Source organism: Hipposideros armiger, unplaced genomic scaffold (genome assembly GCF_001890085.2).
Source record: "Hipposideros armiger isolate ML-2016 unplaced genomic scaffold, ASM189008v1 scaffold_16, whole genome shotgun sequence".
Lineage (NCBI taxonomy): Eukaryota > Metazoa > Chordata > Mammalia > Chiroptera > Hipposideridae > Hipposideros > Hipposideros armiger.
Window position 1 is genome coordinate 5,245,802 of NW_017731366.1, and position 17,843 is coordinate 5,263,644.

At 38.9% G+C, this 17,843-nt stretch overlaps 1 protein-coding gene across 1 annotated transcript in view; it reads left to right on the forward strand.

Annotated features, from left to right (window-relative positions):
• Positions 1 to 17,843, forward strand: part of PLCH1 (phospholipase C eta 1) — a 230,467-nt gene that overhangs the window by 137,135 nt on the left and 75,489 nt on the right. Inside the window, exons 6-11 of the mRNA XM_019627783.1 lie at positions 1,329 to 1,475; positions 3,468 to 3,711; positions 8,179 to 8,308; positions 11,690 to 11,877; positions 14,979 to 15,027; positions 17,476 to 17,490. Coding sequence (XP_019483328.1) covers positions 1,329 to 1,475; positions 3,468 to 3,711; positions 8,179 to 8,308; positions 11,690 to 11,877; positions 14,979 to 15,027; positions 17,476 to 17,490 — 773 coding nt within the window. The remainder of the gene's footprint in view (positions 1 to 1,328; positions 1,476 to 3,467; positions 3,712 to 8,178; positions 8,309 to 11,689; positions 11,878 to 14,978; positions 15,028 to 17,475; positions 17,491 to 17,843) is intronic.

The following is a 17,843-nucleotide window of genomic DNA, read 5'->3' on the forward strand; positions in this document are numbered from 1 at the left end:
AACACATGTTTTATGTCTAGATCTTTATTTTCCTCCACTATACACTAGGCTGCTTCTTTTAGGATAAACCTTTCTTTTTGTTCAACCAAGGCATTTTCTTGAGAGGTGCTATCACTAGATCCTATCTCTGGAACTTGGCAACTTTCAGTTTAAGCCTCAGGAAATCCTAAATGTAGAATGGGAACTTGACAGGTTAATTAGTTTATTCAAGCTCAGATATAAGTATTATTAAAGTATATTCTGTAAAACTCTCTATGTGGTAAGTAACAAAAACCTCAAATTGAAGCCATTTGAGCAAAACCTAAATAGTTCAGGGATATAGCTCTGGTTGCATGAGGAGCTTGATGTAGGACTCAAACAGCATGAGCAACACTCTTGATGCCTCTCTATCAACTCTGCTTTTGATTCCGTTTCAAGCAGACGTACACTTCATGAACCCATGATGGCAGCTGGAAGCTCTGGGCTGCAAAGTTTAGGTACAGAAGGGGTACACAAAATCCATTTTTTTCAGGAGTCCCAGGGAATATCTCATTGTATCTCGGCTTGGATTCAGTCACATGCCCATTTCTGAACCAAGTACTGTAACCTCAGTCATGGTATACCCTAGAACTGAAGGGTAGATCAATTTTAAATGATCCACATGGCTGAAAATGTAGGGATAGTTGAATTACCTAAAGAATAACCAGAATGCTTTTGGCAGGAAAAGGAGGAGGAAACTGATGATGCTGGGAAGTTAAAAAAAAAAACAAAAAATTATGTTCAATTGTGAAACTTGATATTTTTGATCACATTAAAAATGATATTTATTTAGCTATATTCAAACATACACAAAAATATAATAATATAAACCCATATGTAGCCATCATCTAACTTCAACATTGTTGAAACAGTTTGTCAATTAGTTTCTGTTGATTGCTTTTTAAAGCATGATCATAAGATTGTTTTTTAAACAGGCTATGTAAACACTCGTAAGATCAAACATGAAGCCCGAGACCTTGTTTTATGAACATGGATCTAAGTATCAAACGATCATCAGTCTCAAACTGGAAAACATTGTGTTGCCAGTTAGAACAGATGGCTCTGTGCAACAGTAATGCATTGTTTACCTGGAAGTAGAATTTTTTTTCAGTAGGTAAGGCTTTTTCCTGCCTCAAGTCTGATGAATCAATTCCTTAACAACTCTTTCCAGAGGACCTGTAGCAAATGTGTGTTCTGTTCCTGTGAGTCTTTAGGGGTGAATCAGAAGTTTTCCTTGGCGGCAAGGTTTCCGAACACCAGTACTCACGTGCATTGTGCGAGAGCTGAATGTGCTCCAATCTCTTTTGCAGTTGAAAGATGCATGAGTGTAATGCAGTCTGGGACACAGATGATCAAACTGAAGCGTGGGACCAAAGGGCTCGTCCGGCTCTTTTACCTGGATGAGCACCGGACCCGCCTCCGATGGAGACCTTCTAGGAAGAGCGAGAAGGCAAAAAGTGAGACCAACATTTGAATTCTTTGCTTTGCGTAACACATGGGTTATATGGGGTGGGTTCTGTGGAACTTCCATATTTTTGCATGTTCTGGGGTCAGTTGTTAAAGGACATGGACAGAGTAAATAGTGATCATTTTTGCCTTTTTAATTCTTTGGGGGTATTTAAATCGATAAAAGCTTTCTTGCCCATGAATGCTGTAAAATATTAACATGTCCCTTGTGTTAAATAGAGACATGACATTTTTGGTTTTTAATTGGGATGTGGGGTTTTATAGCCTGAGGCCTTTCATTTCCCTATAAAAGTCGAGGGATCTCATAAATCCAATGCACTTTAAAGCAGATTGCCACATTCTGAGCCCAGTTAATGGACTGAGCTAAAATTGTTTTAATGATATCAAGTAAAATACTTCAATCTGACCCCTGGTTAGAGCCTCTCTCCCACACCGTCGCCACTCAGCACCACGTCCGTGTGGAGTCCCCTGTAATGTCTGTCTCAGGCGCCTACCGTCCTCTTTTCGCAGGAACTCCTTCTCCAGGCTCTCCACCCTTCTGGTGGTGAAATCTCCTAACTTAGTTTGCTAGTTTCTTCTGCTTTTACCTGTTAAGATGCTTTCCTCTTCAAGTAATAAAGACCTCGACCAAAGTAGGCTTATGTGATAAACAAATTTATTATCTCACATAACAAGGAACTCAGAGACTGGCAGCCCTCAGGCATGGGACATTGAGTCTCTAGTTCTGTTTTCCCGAGTGCCCTTGGTTCTGTCCCTTATGCATTGGCTTTATAATCAAGGTGGCAGCAACATGGCTTCCGCTATTCTGGGCCTCACAGCTTGATATGACAGTGAAGAGGCAAAAATGGACCTTCTACTCTGGTACTTCTTTTTTTTTAATTGAGGAAAGAACCCCTTTCCAGACCCTTCCCTCACAGCAGATTGCACCTTGGTTAGAAACTGGGGTGCATTTGCATTCCTAAATCGATGATAAGAAACAGGAATGAGGCCACCCCACTGGCTGAGACCTGCCAGAATTTGCCCTGGGGCTGGGCATAGGCTCATTTACCTGTGGGTCCTATGGGGACTGAATTGATACCAGAAGAAAATTGGAACTGTGCCTTTTAGGCCGTGAGGAGAAGTGGACGATATGTGGGGACCATCAATGGGACATGCAACACTCCTGATTCGTGCTTAAAAATGAGCAAGCAAATGGAAAATACTGTTTTAGCCTAAAGCAATCATCTCACCAGTGCTTCTCTGATCCAAACCTTCAGTGCTGCTCCTCTACCTAAATAATGCTGATCTCTGGTCTGTTTTTCTAGGCTCTCTGTGATCTAGCCTCTCCCGGCCCTTCCAGCTTTATCTCCTGTTAACTCTCCATCTTGAGCTTTCCAGTGCAGCATAAGTGGCCTAGCTGGCATTTCTGGAGTGGGCCTCATGTTTCTGTGTCTTTCTGCCTCTTCCCCCGGATGCTGTCTTATTCCTCTCCACCTTTAAGGCCTGCTCTGCCTTCTCCATAATAGCATTTTCACTATTAATGCCAACCACTTTTAACTATGCTATCCATTTGCCTCTGAATTTTTTTTCTTTCAATTTTCTAACCATCTTCTCATGTATATTATAAAACACCAGCGTTGGCTGTGCAGGTCTTTGTATGTTTTCCTTGCATAAATATGTAAACTGTAAATTTAACATATTCATTAGCTCCCTTTTCTTGCCCTGGTGAGCATATTGATTGTTTCATCATCAATTTCAGCCCATGCTTACTCAGTGCCTGGGAGGGCATTGTGCACACGGCCCAGGAAGGTCAAGTCTTTTGTAGAGAAGGCTCCGAGCAGGAACTGATAGGGCTTGTATTTCACATTGGGACTCACAACCACAACTCGTAGACAATGAATTTGTTCATGCTTATTTTTAAAAATTTCAAATGATTTTGCTCTTCTTTTTTTCTGAATCTGTATACATCTCTTCACCTGCCATGTGTTTCACTTTCCTCCCAGTACTTATCGACTCCATTTACAAAGTCACCGAGGGCCGGCAGTCTGAAATATTCCACCGACAGGCTGAGGGGAGCTTTGACCCCAGCTGTTGCTTTACCATCTACCATGGGAACCACATGGAATCCCTGGACCTCATCACCTCCAACCCCGAGGAGGCCCGCACCTGGATCACAGGCCTCAAGTATCTGATGGCCGGCATCAGCGATGAAGATTCCCTCGCCAAAAGGCAGAGGACCCACGACCAATATCCTTCCTAAAACTGTTTCTGAGCTCGGGGTGTGTGTGGTGGTGGTGGTGGTGGTGGTGGTGGTGGTGTGTGTAAGCGTAGACCAGACTATGCTTCATTTTCCTCCATAATTTCGTTCTTTGCCACCTACCCCCTCTGTCCCCTCCTCTCTCTCATTCTAAGTAAATGAATGCATGAAACATATAGACACAAGCTCGTATGAACTCAGGCTTAGACTTCTTCCAAAGAGATTGAATTAAGCGCCACAGTCTGAGAGATCTTCAGTCACAGTTTCCTAAGAGAGATGAGGCAACAAGGAAAGCATTTATTCATATTAGAGAAAATCCTGCTTTGTTCTAGTCAGTTTAGTTTCACAAGTACTTTTTGAGTTCCAGTTATGTACCAGGCACTTAGTGCCTTCCTGCTTTCCCTCTCTTTTTTAACTTATAGTTTGGAAACCGACCTGATTGATACGCAAGGGGAAGTTATTTTTTATTTACAAGCATTTACCTACTCTAAAGTGCTTGAAACACTGGAGGCTGACTCTCAGTCTTGATTAAACCCATTTTTGTGATCCTGCCGTGCTGACAAGAGAGATGTTTCATCTGCTTGGTCTGAAAGGCCCCTCTCCTGCTGGGATGGACCTGTGCATGTGACATGGTGTTGCTGGCCTCAGTTTCCTTACCTGTAAAGTGAGGGTATTAGGCTGCTTTGGTTTCCTTCTGCACATTCTGAATGGCCTTCAAATACATGTGCCCCCATCCACGTAGGAAGCAGTGCTTCCTGCTGTCATTGGCATGTTTCCCAGAGTGGTGATAAATTTGTGCTGCTCTAGCTATACCCCTGCACCTGGGGTGCTGTTGGAGCCGAGTGGAAATGTTCAGCCCGTGAAAGGACTCTGACAGGGTGAACGTCTGAACTGATGAGCCATGATGTTTTCATCAGTGTTCTCAGCATGCAGATAAATGCAACTGGGATTCATAAATGAACTAAACTCAACATGGGAAATAGCTTTCTGTGCTTTATTCTGTGTGTTTGCTTCTTAGCTCATTATCATTTGGTAAAAAACAAGCAAACAAAAACACTGAGTTAGTAAGAATGCTTTCTGATGCAATTAACAATGCCTTAAACAATAAAGAAGATTCATTTTTCATGAACAAGAGACCTGAGATGGGGCAATTCCAGGGTCGTTCATCAGTGGGTCAATGATGTCACAGGGACCCAGGTTCTGCCATTCCCAGTGTGTTGGCTTGTCCCTTCAGCTGGCTACCCTTTAGTTAAAGAGTCGCAGCAGCTTCGGGCCACAGCTCCCAACACCCCTGTCCAAAGGGTGCAAGTTCCTTCTCATAAACCTTTTTTCAAGAGCAAAGAAAAACTTCCCAGGAGACTTCCTAAAGACTACTTGTCATCATTGGCCAAAATTGCTATCGCAGGCCCATTCCTAACGAGAAATTAATGAACATAATTGGACTTTAATCTCAGGACCCTTCTGCAGACTGTAAAGAGTTTTTGTTTATGTGGGTTCTAGCTATAGATATTTCTCATATTAGAAATTTGAGAACTTGAAAAATATTCAGTCATTCATTTAAAATTATAACAAACTCTATTATGTGTTCATGTAACATTTTATGAAGAACAGCTATCTGTTTTCAAGCAAAACAAATTAGTGAGAAGAGTAATATTGATTGCCCTTTTGCAAGTCTCTTTAATGTCTCTGTTACGGATTCTCATATCTGCTCCTGCATTCAGCCTGTTGTGATGTGTGTGGCTATGAATCACTAATCCAGGGTTTTCTCGGGCACTTGTGTCTTAATTAGGAGGAACAACTTTCAGAGCGCCGACTACTTTAACCTGCAGCTGTGTCTTCTTCCATGTGTACTGTTACTAGGAGATGATGGTTTTCCTTTCGCAGAACCTTAGCGTTGAAAGGGACTTCAAGGTCATCTTGTTGTGCTCACTGACATTATAGATGAAGAAATAGAAGCCCCAAGAAGTGACATAAGTGATCCATGTCACAGGGCCAGGTCATCATAGAGTCAGAACTGGTGTGTATTTCTTGGTCTGATTCTACCTTTGCTTCTACCTTTCCAACCCTACTTCCCCTAAACCACCTGTCAAGGCCAACCTATGTGCTGGCACCGAGGCATTGCAGACACAGGCCTACCCTAAAAGGTTTGTGTCTGCATAGTATTCACACTTAGGGTTTGCTTGTCCCTGCCTCTTCTCTGAAGAATTCTTTGAGAGGCTTTGGTAAAGAAATAGAGAATAGGGCGGCTGGTTAGCTCAGGGTTGCAGCGCAGGCTCATAACACCAAGGTTGCTGGTTCGATTTCCACATGGGCCAAGGAGCTGTGCCCTCCACAACTAGAGTGAAGACAACTACTTGACTTGGAGCTGATGGGTCCTGGAAAAAACATACTGTTCCCCAATAAAATTTCTTTAAAAAAATAGTATAGAATAAAAGGATGAAGATATTGCTGTCATTGGATTCATGTCATCATGTCTTTGAACTCTGGCTAAATATTTTGGGAGGCACAGAGCAGTGTCCGCAGTCAGAAGAAATGGAGCTCGGGGAATGGGCACTGTGTGCCCAGAAAACAAAATGAGATTCAGTTACTTACTAGGAATTGGCTCAGATGTTCTACTCTTTTGATTCTTTAGTTATTTATTTTCCCCCTAGTCCTGGGTCACCCTTTATCCTCCAGGTATCACATGCAATGAGGTCAGGTCCTGCCCAAACTCTATGAGGAAAAATTGAACTTGAAAGAGCTGGTCTGGTTATTTTCAAATGCTGTAAAGGGAACAAAATATGAAACAAGGTATTTGCAATCTGACAGTCACCTCTCTTTAACTTTGGAAGAAATAAGACTTTAACTTTCTGGTTGCTTTTACTTTCTAAGGTACAATCTCCTACAATCATTTGAATCACCTAAGAAATGTAGATGTGCTGTATTATCACTGGGAGGTTAGTTAATATTTTGACTTAAAATGAAAATCAGTTTGATGCCACTTGCTTGGTAAGCAATATTACCCAGTGACCCTTTCCTTCAACTTACTCCCATTCTCCCATTTCTTAACTTTAAACCCATGCCTTTTGCTTACTTTGATTCTCTGATTTCTTTTTATCACCTTCATTTCATTCCTCTTCATTACCCTTCAAGTTTTGAAACTCAGTTTGGTTTTCTAAGTATTCACACAATTCCTGCCTTTTGTAATTTACCTCCCAACAACTATGAATCATCCATTTAAAAAAATGCTCTACTAAAACTTGGAATTTTCAGCTCATCCATTTGTTGCCATTTATTCTGCTTTTCCACCGTGTAATACAATGCAGTACTCATCCTCTTGAGGGTCTTTTAAATTTCATTTCATATGATGTAAACCCTTAGCATCTAAATTCAGCTTCATAGCCTCAGTCACTTAGTATTATATGTGAGCTTTTTAAAAAATTTTTTTATTGGGAAATTGGAGAAGGGTGACAGCCAAGTTGTCCTTCAGTCTTAGTTGTGGAGGGCGCAGCTAGCTCAGCTCCAAGTCCTATCACCTCTGGTCGCCTGTCGGCAGCTCGCAGCCTCTCAGCTCAATGTGCCGTGTTCAATCTTAGTTGCAGGTGGGCATAGCCCGCCATCCCATGTGGGAGTCGAACCAACAACCTTGTTGTTAGGAGCACATGCTCTCACCAGCTGAGCCATCCTGCCACCTGTTGGCAGCTCAGCTTGGCTGCAGCTCACTGGCCCATGTGGTAATCCAACCAGTGACCCTGTTGCTCAGAGCCCATTCTCTTAACCAAATGAGCCACTTGGCTGGCCAAATATGTGAACTTTGAGGGCAATCTCTAGCACATTAAGTTTGTATTGTAGTTCATATTACTGCCTTGATTTACAAGTTTTGGGCTATTAGGTCAGAACCATGAAAGCTAGTATAGAGACAGACCTTCTGTGAAGGAGAAGAGCGTGCTAGAGCAGGTTGCCTGAGACCTGGGTCCCTTGCTAATTTTTACCAAATTTCCCCCTCTCCTCTAGTTTACATCCTCAGGTGGACAGTGAGGAGATTGAACTTGATAGTCTAAGTTTCTAAGTGTAAGAGTGGGAATGAGAAAAGGGGATTGGAAAGATCCTGTAGTGTGGGGTGTTTTAAAGGTAAAAAGATACCAGATGAAAGGTCCTAGAGATGATACGGCCTAAGTTTGGCATTTCTTCGCATCACAGAAATGCTTTAACAGATTGGATAATAATGTTGGAGTTGAAGAACCTCTCAGAATAATATGGTTTGACTCATTTCACAGTTAAGGGAATCACCCCTCCTTCCCCCATTTCTCTTGTTGTCGTCTCTGTTAGTAGCCCACTAAGAGCCTGTGGATTGCAGGGCCTTCTCAAAAGAATTTCTCTGAAGTTCAATGTTAATGACAAATGCCTTTGGGAGTATTCTGTGAGAGAGCAGTTTTTATTTTGTGAAAACGCAAGTGTTTTTCTTGACGTTTCTGCACGTGGGTGAAGCAGACCTTTGAGGAAGCTGATAAAAATGGTGACGGCTTATTGAATATTGAAGAGATACACCAATTGATGCATAAGCTAAATGTCAATCTACCCCGAAGAAAAGTCAGACAAATGTTTCAGGTACGTTTTCACAATTGAATTGGCCTTATGTAAAATACACATTAGAAGTTATTGGCATACTTAGATGTTTCAAAAGGCAATTTTGTTTTGTTGGAAGCTAATATTACCTGCTTTGTATTGCTTTATTTTCCTTTGATGGAGAAAGCCATTTTGTTTCATTGAGGAAATAAAAAACCTTCTAAACTTACCCATCCACGATTTCACTTCCTAAAATGCTTTTTTTGTTGTTGCTGTTTTCAGAGAGTAATTATAAGCACTTTACTTGACAGATAATGGAGGAAATGTGATCAAGGCTCTCAAAGAGGATGATCATTTCTAATCTGCCTACCTCACAAGCTGTTGTGAGGATCAGAATAAAGACTAACATGAAAAAAAAAATAGCACTTGTCGAAATCTTGAAGAGCCCTCTATTTTGTTTCAGAGGAGTTTAAGATTTAGAATCCTCAAATCTCAGAAGTGCTGTATCACTCCTACCTTTTAGGGCGCTCTCCAGAAGTTCATTCAACTGCTGGTTGGTGTTAGATGGAATGCTATTTCCTTGTTGGTAAGTGCTTGAGGTAAATCCTTGGGCCCCAAATTATTCTGCAGCATCTCTCTGGGACTGTACTTAGTCCCCTGTCTAAGGTGCAGAAATCAACTCTGTTAAGTTTAAATTGGTGCAAAGACAATGTTAGCTTATTAGTAATTACTGGAATATTAATTTAGAAAAGGCTTTTATTTGGAGGTAAGTTGTATGCATAATCCATGTTTTCCAGTGGTTTTCTAAGTGGCGAGGTAGGTGACATTTTGTACATGTAAAAATAAGTATAGGGAGTGATATTTTGTGGTGGTTCATGTTTTGTGCTTCCTTTGTTTTCTACCCACTTGCTCTTAGAGGTGGTAAGGGCATGAAACATCATGAGGGGGGAGTTGCAACAAGGAGTGGAAGATGGAGGCTGTCTTCCCTCTGGGACCTCTTATGGTGGTTCTGTCCTTGGAAGCTTGTGGCTGGAGATGGTTTGCACTGTGGGGAACGTGGTCCCAGCACTGGAGGACTACATGAGGGAAAGGAAAGAAGAGGAAGGAATGAGATATGCTATAGACGAACCCCAGAGATGGAGTGAGAGTCTTAGGAGGGGAAATGCATTGTCACAGATAGAATGAACTGTCTTCAAACTGTACGAAAAAGTTTACCATGTTCCTGGCACTCCCTGTGACATCTCACTCTTGTCCTGTTTTGAGCCTCACCTCCCCATGTGATCCTTTCCACAGGAGGTGATCAGCTACCTGAAAGGGTAGCTGCTGATTAAATTAGCGAGGCCAAGCTTAAAGAGGAGTGCAAAGTTTATACTTACAAAAATAATGATTTTCTGGGTCCTTTTTGGAAGTAAGATAAAAGAAAGAAACATAAGATACTGAACTATTTTTACTTCTATATTTTCCCCTTCAAACACCTTTTATCTCTAACGCACCAAATATTTTAGAGGATAAACCAGGAAATGTTTATGTGAAATGCCTTATGTGTTCAAAGTAAATCCTTTAGAGATGTTTTAAGAAAACACTAAGGGTCTCCTGCTGTGACCTTACATTTAACAGACTTATTAAGCCAGAAGTGAGTGGAGAAGTTGGGCCTAATGTATGTAGAACATTTCTACCACAGGCGTTTCTTCTAGCACGTTCTGTAAGTGCTCAGGATGGGGTGATGGAACCAAGGATCTTAGTATATTTCAGGAACATTCTCTCTCTCTCTCTCTCTCTCTCTCTCTCTCTCTCTCTCTCTCTCTCTCTCTCTCTCTCTTTCTCTCTCTCTTGATTGAATTATGGTCAAGTCATTAAAGCCTTCCTAGAATCTTCTTTGCCTTTTTGCTGCAGCGCAAGAATCACCTGACTTTTAAGTAATATATTGAGTTATAGATATCTTCTTTCAAAGTCTTTGATGCTATGATTTAAACCTCAGAGTTTTACTATTCTTAATTGTTTGGGTATTTATTTACAAGGAAGTCTTGAAAAATGTTTCATCTCTGTTAGATATTTTGAAACCATGTTTCAACCAGGGTTAGATATTTTGAAACAAAATTATGACAGAAATATAAACATTAGCCCTAGTTTCTGAGGATGCAAAGACTCTGCAACCAAGAGCTTCAAACACCAAAACTGTTGATATTCTATAGATCAGTCTCTTGCTACCTTTAAAATGACAGAAGGAAGCAGCAACCAACCTCACTAAGACTCTACGAGTATGTATGATTTGAATATTGGTTAAAGTGTTTGCTCATAATTTAAAGAGATATATTTTAATGCACACTTTGACTTTCAAACACATGTTTAAAACCACATAATAGCTGCATACACTTTACAAAACTCATGTCTTTCAAAATGTTTCCCTGTCGTTTTTTGTTCAGTTACAGCTGTGTACATTTAGAATGAAGAAGATCACGTAAATGGATTGGCTGCTCATTATGTATTTCCAACCGTTTTATGATTTTATGACAAATTCAGCCAATTAGAAGGAAGATACACAGTGAAAGGTTCTTGCCCAATAATTACTAGAAACAAATAATTTGAGCTGCAAATCAGTCCAGATGGATTTTTCAGACTTCTGTGGAGGAAAAGCAGGGCAGTGCCAATGGTGGTGATGGCTGTGAGAACACTAAGCTAGCTCTGCAGAATTAAGAGAGATTTTTTTTTGTAGGTAAAAATTACATTTGATTGAAATGCAATTCAGAAGCTGATGAGACACTGGTATTTTTATCATGTGTTAAATATATCTTCTCTTTTTTTGTTCCTGATTAGTCTTGTTCAAGTTTTCTCTTTTTCATCAGTTTCTTCAAAAGACCAGCTTTCAGCTTAATTGCTCACCTTTAATGTCATATCCATTTGTTTTCTATTTCATTGCTTTTGCTTATAATTTATTTCCTTCTATTTTCTGTGGCCGAAGTTGTTTTCTAGCTTTTTGGGTTGAATTATTAGCTTATCTGGTTTTAATCTATCTTGCTTTTTAATAAATTGAAAACTTCAAATTTCCTCTAATTACTGCTGTAACTTCATCACAGAAGTTTTAATACGTAGTGTGTGTGTTCACTTCTATATGTTTCATTTCCTGCTTAGAAATGTATTATGTTGTTTCCAGACAGTTTTTTTTTAAAGCTCTCTTTGTTGATTTATAAATTTTTGGTGATCAGAGAAATTAGTTTTTATAAAGCGGATTCTTCATAATTTATAACTTTGCTTGCGGCCAAATATGCAGTCAATTTTAAAATTGATCCATGTGTGCTTGAAAGGAATGTTTGTTTACCATTTGTGAAATGTATCCTAGCCTTTTTATAGTAAATATTATTCCCCAGGACCGAATTTCCTATTTCACACTCTCACACTGCCTTGTTTTTTCTATTCGTTTTTCAGGAAGCCGATACAGATGAGAATCAGGGAACTTTGACATTTGAAGAGTTCTGTGTTTTTTACAAAATGATGTCATTGAGGCGGGACCTTTATTTGTTGCTCTTGAGCTACAGTGACAAGAAAGATCACCTAACTGTGGAAGAATTGGCTCAGTTTTTGAAAGTGGAGCAAAAGGTATTATCAGACTATTGAATATTTGCTTAAAAATACTTATGAAAGGATCCATGGGCTTTTCTTGGGGTTGGATGTAGATATACTTTAAATTTTGGATACAGGTGTAAATATCATAATTCCACAAAAGTCTTACCTATGAGTTATTTAAAACATGTTTCCAGCAGCTTTTAAAGAGGGAGTGATAAATTGAACACAGATAACTTTTAACCTTAAATATATTGAGTATAGATATGCACATTTTCCCACAAAGTTGAATGGTAACTCATGTGTTTCATTTTAAATACAATGGTGATGTTTTCTTTATACTAGTAATAGAGTTAGTTATTTATTAACTATGATGTAATTCTTAACTAGTAGTATAAAAATTCATTGATAGTTCTGATGAGAAATTGGCATTTGATCATATGAGAAGGTGAAGTAAATTAAGTCCTGATTAGCAAAGGGAATCCCTAAATATATTTAAATTAAAACTTTTAATTTTAATACTACCGTATGTAGGCTGAATTGTGGTCAACAAGGTGAGGCTTGTCCTACTGCTTTTTAAATGTTACCTTAAACTCTGTTTCTCACCAAAGTAGAATAATAAATAAAAAAAAATTGTGTTTTGGTTTTCCCCAGCTTTACTGAGGTATTCTTGATGAATAAAAATTGTATATATTTAAGGTGTACAAGATGAGGTTTGATATATGTATACATTATGAAACGGTTACCATTATCAAGCCAATTAACATATCCATCATCTCACATAGTTTTTTATTTTTTTGTGTTGAGAACACTTAAGATCAACTCTCTAAGCAAATTCCAATTATATAAAACAGTATTATTAACTATAGTCTTCATGTTGTGCATTAGTTCTCCAGGACTTATTCATTTCGCATAATTGAACCTTGGTACCCTTTGACCAACATCCTCCCCCCCATCCTCCCAACCCCCAGTCCCTGGCAGCCAACATTCAACTCTCTGCTTTTATGATTTTGACTTTTTTACTTCTACATGTAAGTGAGATCATGCAGTGTTTATCTTTCAATGGCTGACATTTCACTTAGCATAATTTCCTCTAGGTTTTAGACATGTCACAAATGGCAGGAATAATTTAATCAATCCTACCTATGTCATGAAACCTCTAGAAAACCCCTTAAACCATGGGGTTTGGAGAGCTTCCTGGTTGGTAAAACACATAGAAGTGCTGAGAAGGAGGTGTGCCCTGAGAGTGCAAGGAGGCTCCAAACAACTCCCACCCCACCTTGGCCCATGCATCTCTTCCATTTGGCTATTTCTGAGTTGTATGCTTTATAACAAACCACTAATAGTAAGTAAAGCACTTATCTGAATTCTATGAGTCATTCTAGCAAATTATGGAGGCAGAGTCCTGGGAATTGATAAAGACTTTCTCCTTGACTAAATTCTAGGCAGGCTTTTCTGATCCTTTTGCAACCAGGCGCCATCCATGGGCCTTGTCCTCAAGAGTCTGGTTGAAGCAAGAATCCTGCTCAGTCAGTTTAACCAGAACCCCCATCAGATCACCTTTGGTATCTGATAAAATTCCTCATTCTCTACTGTCTATCTCCCAGGTGATATCTGATTGCGCTGGCCTGCCTTCAGCAAGAATCCTGTTAAAAATCAGTTAGAATCCTTTAGCCAGAATCCTTCTTATCCCCGATGTTTGCTCTACCGACTTCCCTACTCTGCTCCTTGACTATAAATCCCTACTGGTCCATCCTATATTTGGAATCGAACCAGTTGTATACTGAGTTCTCTTTTCCCCTCTTGCAGTACGTAGTTAGTGATTAAAATCTGTTTTCACTGCTTTAACTACGGTCCAGTTCTGGATTTTCTTTGACAGAATGCCCAAATTTACAGTAGGCCAGGAGAAATGGGGATAGCCTGAACACATCCTTTGTGGCTGGTGTCTGATGTGGGGGCAGTCTGTACGATTGAGCCTTTAATCTATGGGGTCTAATTCCACCTCTGGGTGGTTAGTGCACCCAGTTATGCCAGAGAATTGATTTGGTTGGTGTCAGAAAAATGACACTGGATTTGGTACTATTTTACTTGACTCCCTTATCACAATCACATACACTTTAGGAATAACAGATTGAGATTTTATGAATTTTCTTGTTGCTTTCCTAAGGATTAAATCAGATAGTGTTAGCAAAATGTTTTTATCTAAATCAATAGTTTTCATGAATTTGATAATTTGGCAAAGCCAGAGATTCTCCATTAATGAAGTTACCTATGAGATAGGTAGGAAATGGGAAAGAGGTAAGAGAAGAAATTGCTTTTTGCCCAGAGAATGTACCCTTTCTACATCTCGACTCCTCTGTTTCCTGCAGTAATAACTGCTTCTCCATTCTCATTCCGAAGACCTCTTTATGGTATGTGAACAGAACGTTAGAGCAGGGGCCCAGAAGACCTCCATCCCTCACACACCCTGTATACTTTATTGGTTGGAAAACCTTGCTCAGATCAATCAATACTGTTTCTCAGCCTTCAGTTTCCTGATCTGTACAAAGGGGAGCTGATATCTACCTTAACTATCTCACAATGTCAAATTGAAGATTGATTGTAATGGTGAATGTGAAAGTCCTTAGAGAGATTCAGAAGCACACCGATGTGAGAAATTAAAATTAAAATGTTTAAAGCTACTGACTTCAAATTCACGTGGGCTAGTGGAATTAACCCAGTCCATCTGAATGGCACTAGTGGGTGTCACTTCTTAATGGTCATAATGTGTCTTCCCTTCTTGTGGTTATACTGACATTCAACTAGTAAATTTTAGTCGGGGAAAACAGGAGCCAGCATTCTGGAGCAAGGATCCAGCCCCTGGCAGATGATCACCTGAATCCAGCTCAATTTTCTAAATTAACTTCAAACCACATATGGGCATAACCTGAAAGAAATTTTTAGAATTATGATTCATCAAGAGACATGAACTCTAAAGGAAAATATTAATGTCCTGAAATGTTAAGTTTATATGTGGTCCAATATAGCAAACACCATAAAATTAATATTAAGTACAAATTAGGGAAATATTTGCAACATATAAAAGAAATCGTGAATTTCTCTCATAGGCTATTGAGAAAAAAAGTGAATATCAAATAAAAAAATGGGCAAAACATTTGAAATATATAAAAAAATTCAAAAAAGTCAATAAACCTATGAAAAATGTTCAAACTTCATTAGTAATTTTAAAAAATGTGAAATAAAACCAAGAGACAATTTTTTGCTCATCAAATTAGTAAAGGTTAAACAAGTTACTACTAAAAATGGTGTCCCTTCCTTATGCTTCTGGTGAGGTTGTGGAATGGTACAATCTTTCTATAGGACAGTTTTATTGATCAAATGTTGTATAGTTTATTAAGTTTTCACCAATCCATTTTATTTCTAGCAATTAATTTATCCTAAGGAAATGTATATAGATAAAAGTTACAAGGTTATGCATTCCAGCATTATTTACAACAGAGTAAAATTGGACGTCATCTAAATGTATAGCAAGAGAGTTAATAGTCAAGAATGTTACGAGGGTTTGAATTTTAAAATGGGATTTCCACAATGGAACAAATCTAAGCCGATTTGACTACCCATAGGGCAGTATGTAATTCATTAATTTCTGATGGCATATGGTTCGGGTAGACACCAGAGTATTCAACTTTTACAGACTTCCTTAGTGGCGAAATGAAATATCACTGCTGGCTACATATGCTGTCAAGAATTATGGGAAATCAAACATTGGCCCACGGGTCCGATTTTTATTTCACTGAGGCTCTCTGAAAATTGAATTTATGCCTTTGACAGGTCCAAGTGCTGTTTGATTAGGACATACATCCTTCAAATGTGGATATGTGAAAGAAACTTCTCACCCTTTTATGTCCGTGAAGAAGTTCCGGTTAAGCCAGAAGCCAGCAACAAACCAGCTGGCTGAGGTTTCTCGTGCATTTGCAGATAAAAATTGCAGACGTCCATGTCTGTGGTTCCAAAGCACTAGGGCTGTTGGAGGTTTTTAGTTTCACTCCCACCCCATCCCCTGGTGTTTGCCAAAAAACAACCTATGTCTCCTCCGGAATTCCTATCCATTTCTTGGCACTGGGGCGGAATGTGTTTTGTGTTCAGTCCTTTTCAGATTTTTGGTTCAGGAGGGATCATTCAATTAAATTCCCCCATTGCCCATCACAACCTTTCTTCGCAAGCCTCTACACTTTTTTTGGTCTTTTGGTTTCTTATGTATTGAGGAGAGAGGAAGAGAAGACAGGAATATTGAAGTACCCTTAAAGTTTGAAAAACCTTCTACCTTTTAATTAAGAGAAAAGGCTATTTCCAGAGAGAAGTCAAAAGCAGATTTCTGTGTATATAGTGCTTTCATCAGTATGTGCATGGATATGGTTAATTCCAGGGGATTTTTTGAAATTTTCTGATTCCATGCTAGAGGGGCTTCTTATTTGTAACTTTGTTTATCTAACATAGATCTATACATTATCTTTTTGTGATGGTTCTACCAGTTGCTCCCTTTTCTTCTTTATTCTGAGAGAAAGTGCCTGTTGTTTTAAACCAAGTTTGTGGTAATTTGTTATAGCAGCCCTAGGAAAGTAACAGCAACCCAAGGGAAAAAAAAACCCTAAAGATATTTATATCAGAAATCTCCTAACAAAATAGTTCAGCCAGAGAATTCTACAGTGAAGCTCATGAGTCAATAAGTTCTGTTCATGAATACAGAACTTCCAACCAATTTTTTTTGTCGTCTTGGTTTTAAATATGTTTTTAAATAGCTAATTTTAAAAATGGGTTTTAAATAGCCAAGGCTTGCCACATGTTTGAGGAAAAGCTCTAGTATAAGAAGCAGAGGCCAAGGCAAACAAATAGATTCAAAGAAGTTGGAGGAAATAGAGGCAAGGCAGGGAGAAGGAAATTTTTAAAACTGATATTAATACATCAGAGTGATAGAAAAATTGCAGCCATGAAGCAAGACCAAGGTGCTATGAGAAAAGAACATAAAGTTGAGAAAACTACCTAGAAAGTTGAACAAACAAAAAAGAAATGGAAAATAGAAAGAAAAGATAAGGAAATGAGTAGATTGACCCAGAAAGTCCACTAGCTGAATAACAGGAGTTACAGAAAAAGATAAGAAGAAACAGAAGGGAGGAAATTATCAAATAAATAATACAAGAAATATTAACAGTGAAAGATAGGAATCTCTAGATAGGCAAGCGCTCACTGAATGCCAAGAGCAATGAATGTAGGAAGATCCACGCAGAGAAAAGTCATAGTAAAATTTTGCAATGCCAAGGATAAAGTGAAATCCTAAAAGCTTGCAGAAAGAGAGAAAAAAGAAACTAATCAAATCAGCGAACAAAAATAGGTCTCATGAAAAGAACTGGAATCAGAATGGCATCAGAACACATTATTTAATGTAAAGAACCATAAATGTAAAACCCATTATTTAATGTAAAATAAATCAAATTTTCCTATATAAGCCAGTTGCCTTATACAGTAAGAATAATCATTGGTGTTGGAGACAGCGGGTGGCTCAGCTATTGACAGCAAACAAAACTTTCAAATGAACTCCATGGGAAATAGGGAGAAAGTGTTTCTATTTCACCTTACCAGCTAGGTCAAATGAGAAGCAAATCATGGGGGTGGGGTGGGGAAGAGAGCAATAAAGAGCGTTAACCTATATTGAAACTTCATTCAGGCATTAAACCCCAATATAACATTTTAAGTGAGGTGTACAAAATTCGATTGTGTAAAATGTAGGATTTTACTATTGGGAGGTTAATTCAATGAGAACAGGGATGGGGGAAGGATAGGAGCGGAATGATTCATATTTCAATTCTCATTATTGCAAAGTTTTACTGTATTTACTGAGTTAATCCTCAACACTTGAATTTTGGGTAGGAAGTGGATTATTTTCCATTAAGCCTTTTACCCAGAAAATTGGTAACTTCCTAGAATGCCTACTAATGTTTTCACCAATTTAATGAATACTTTT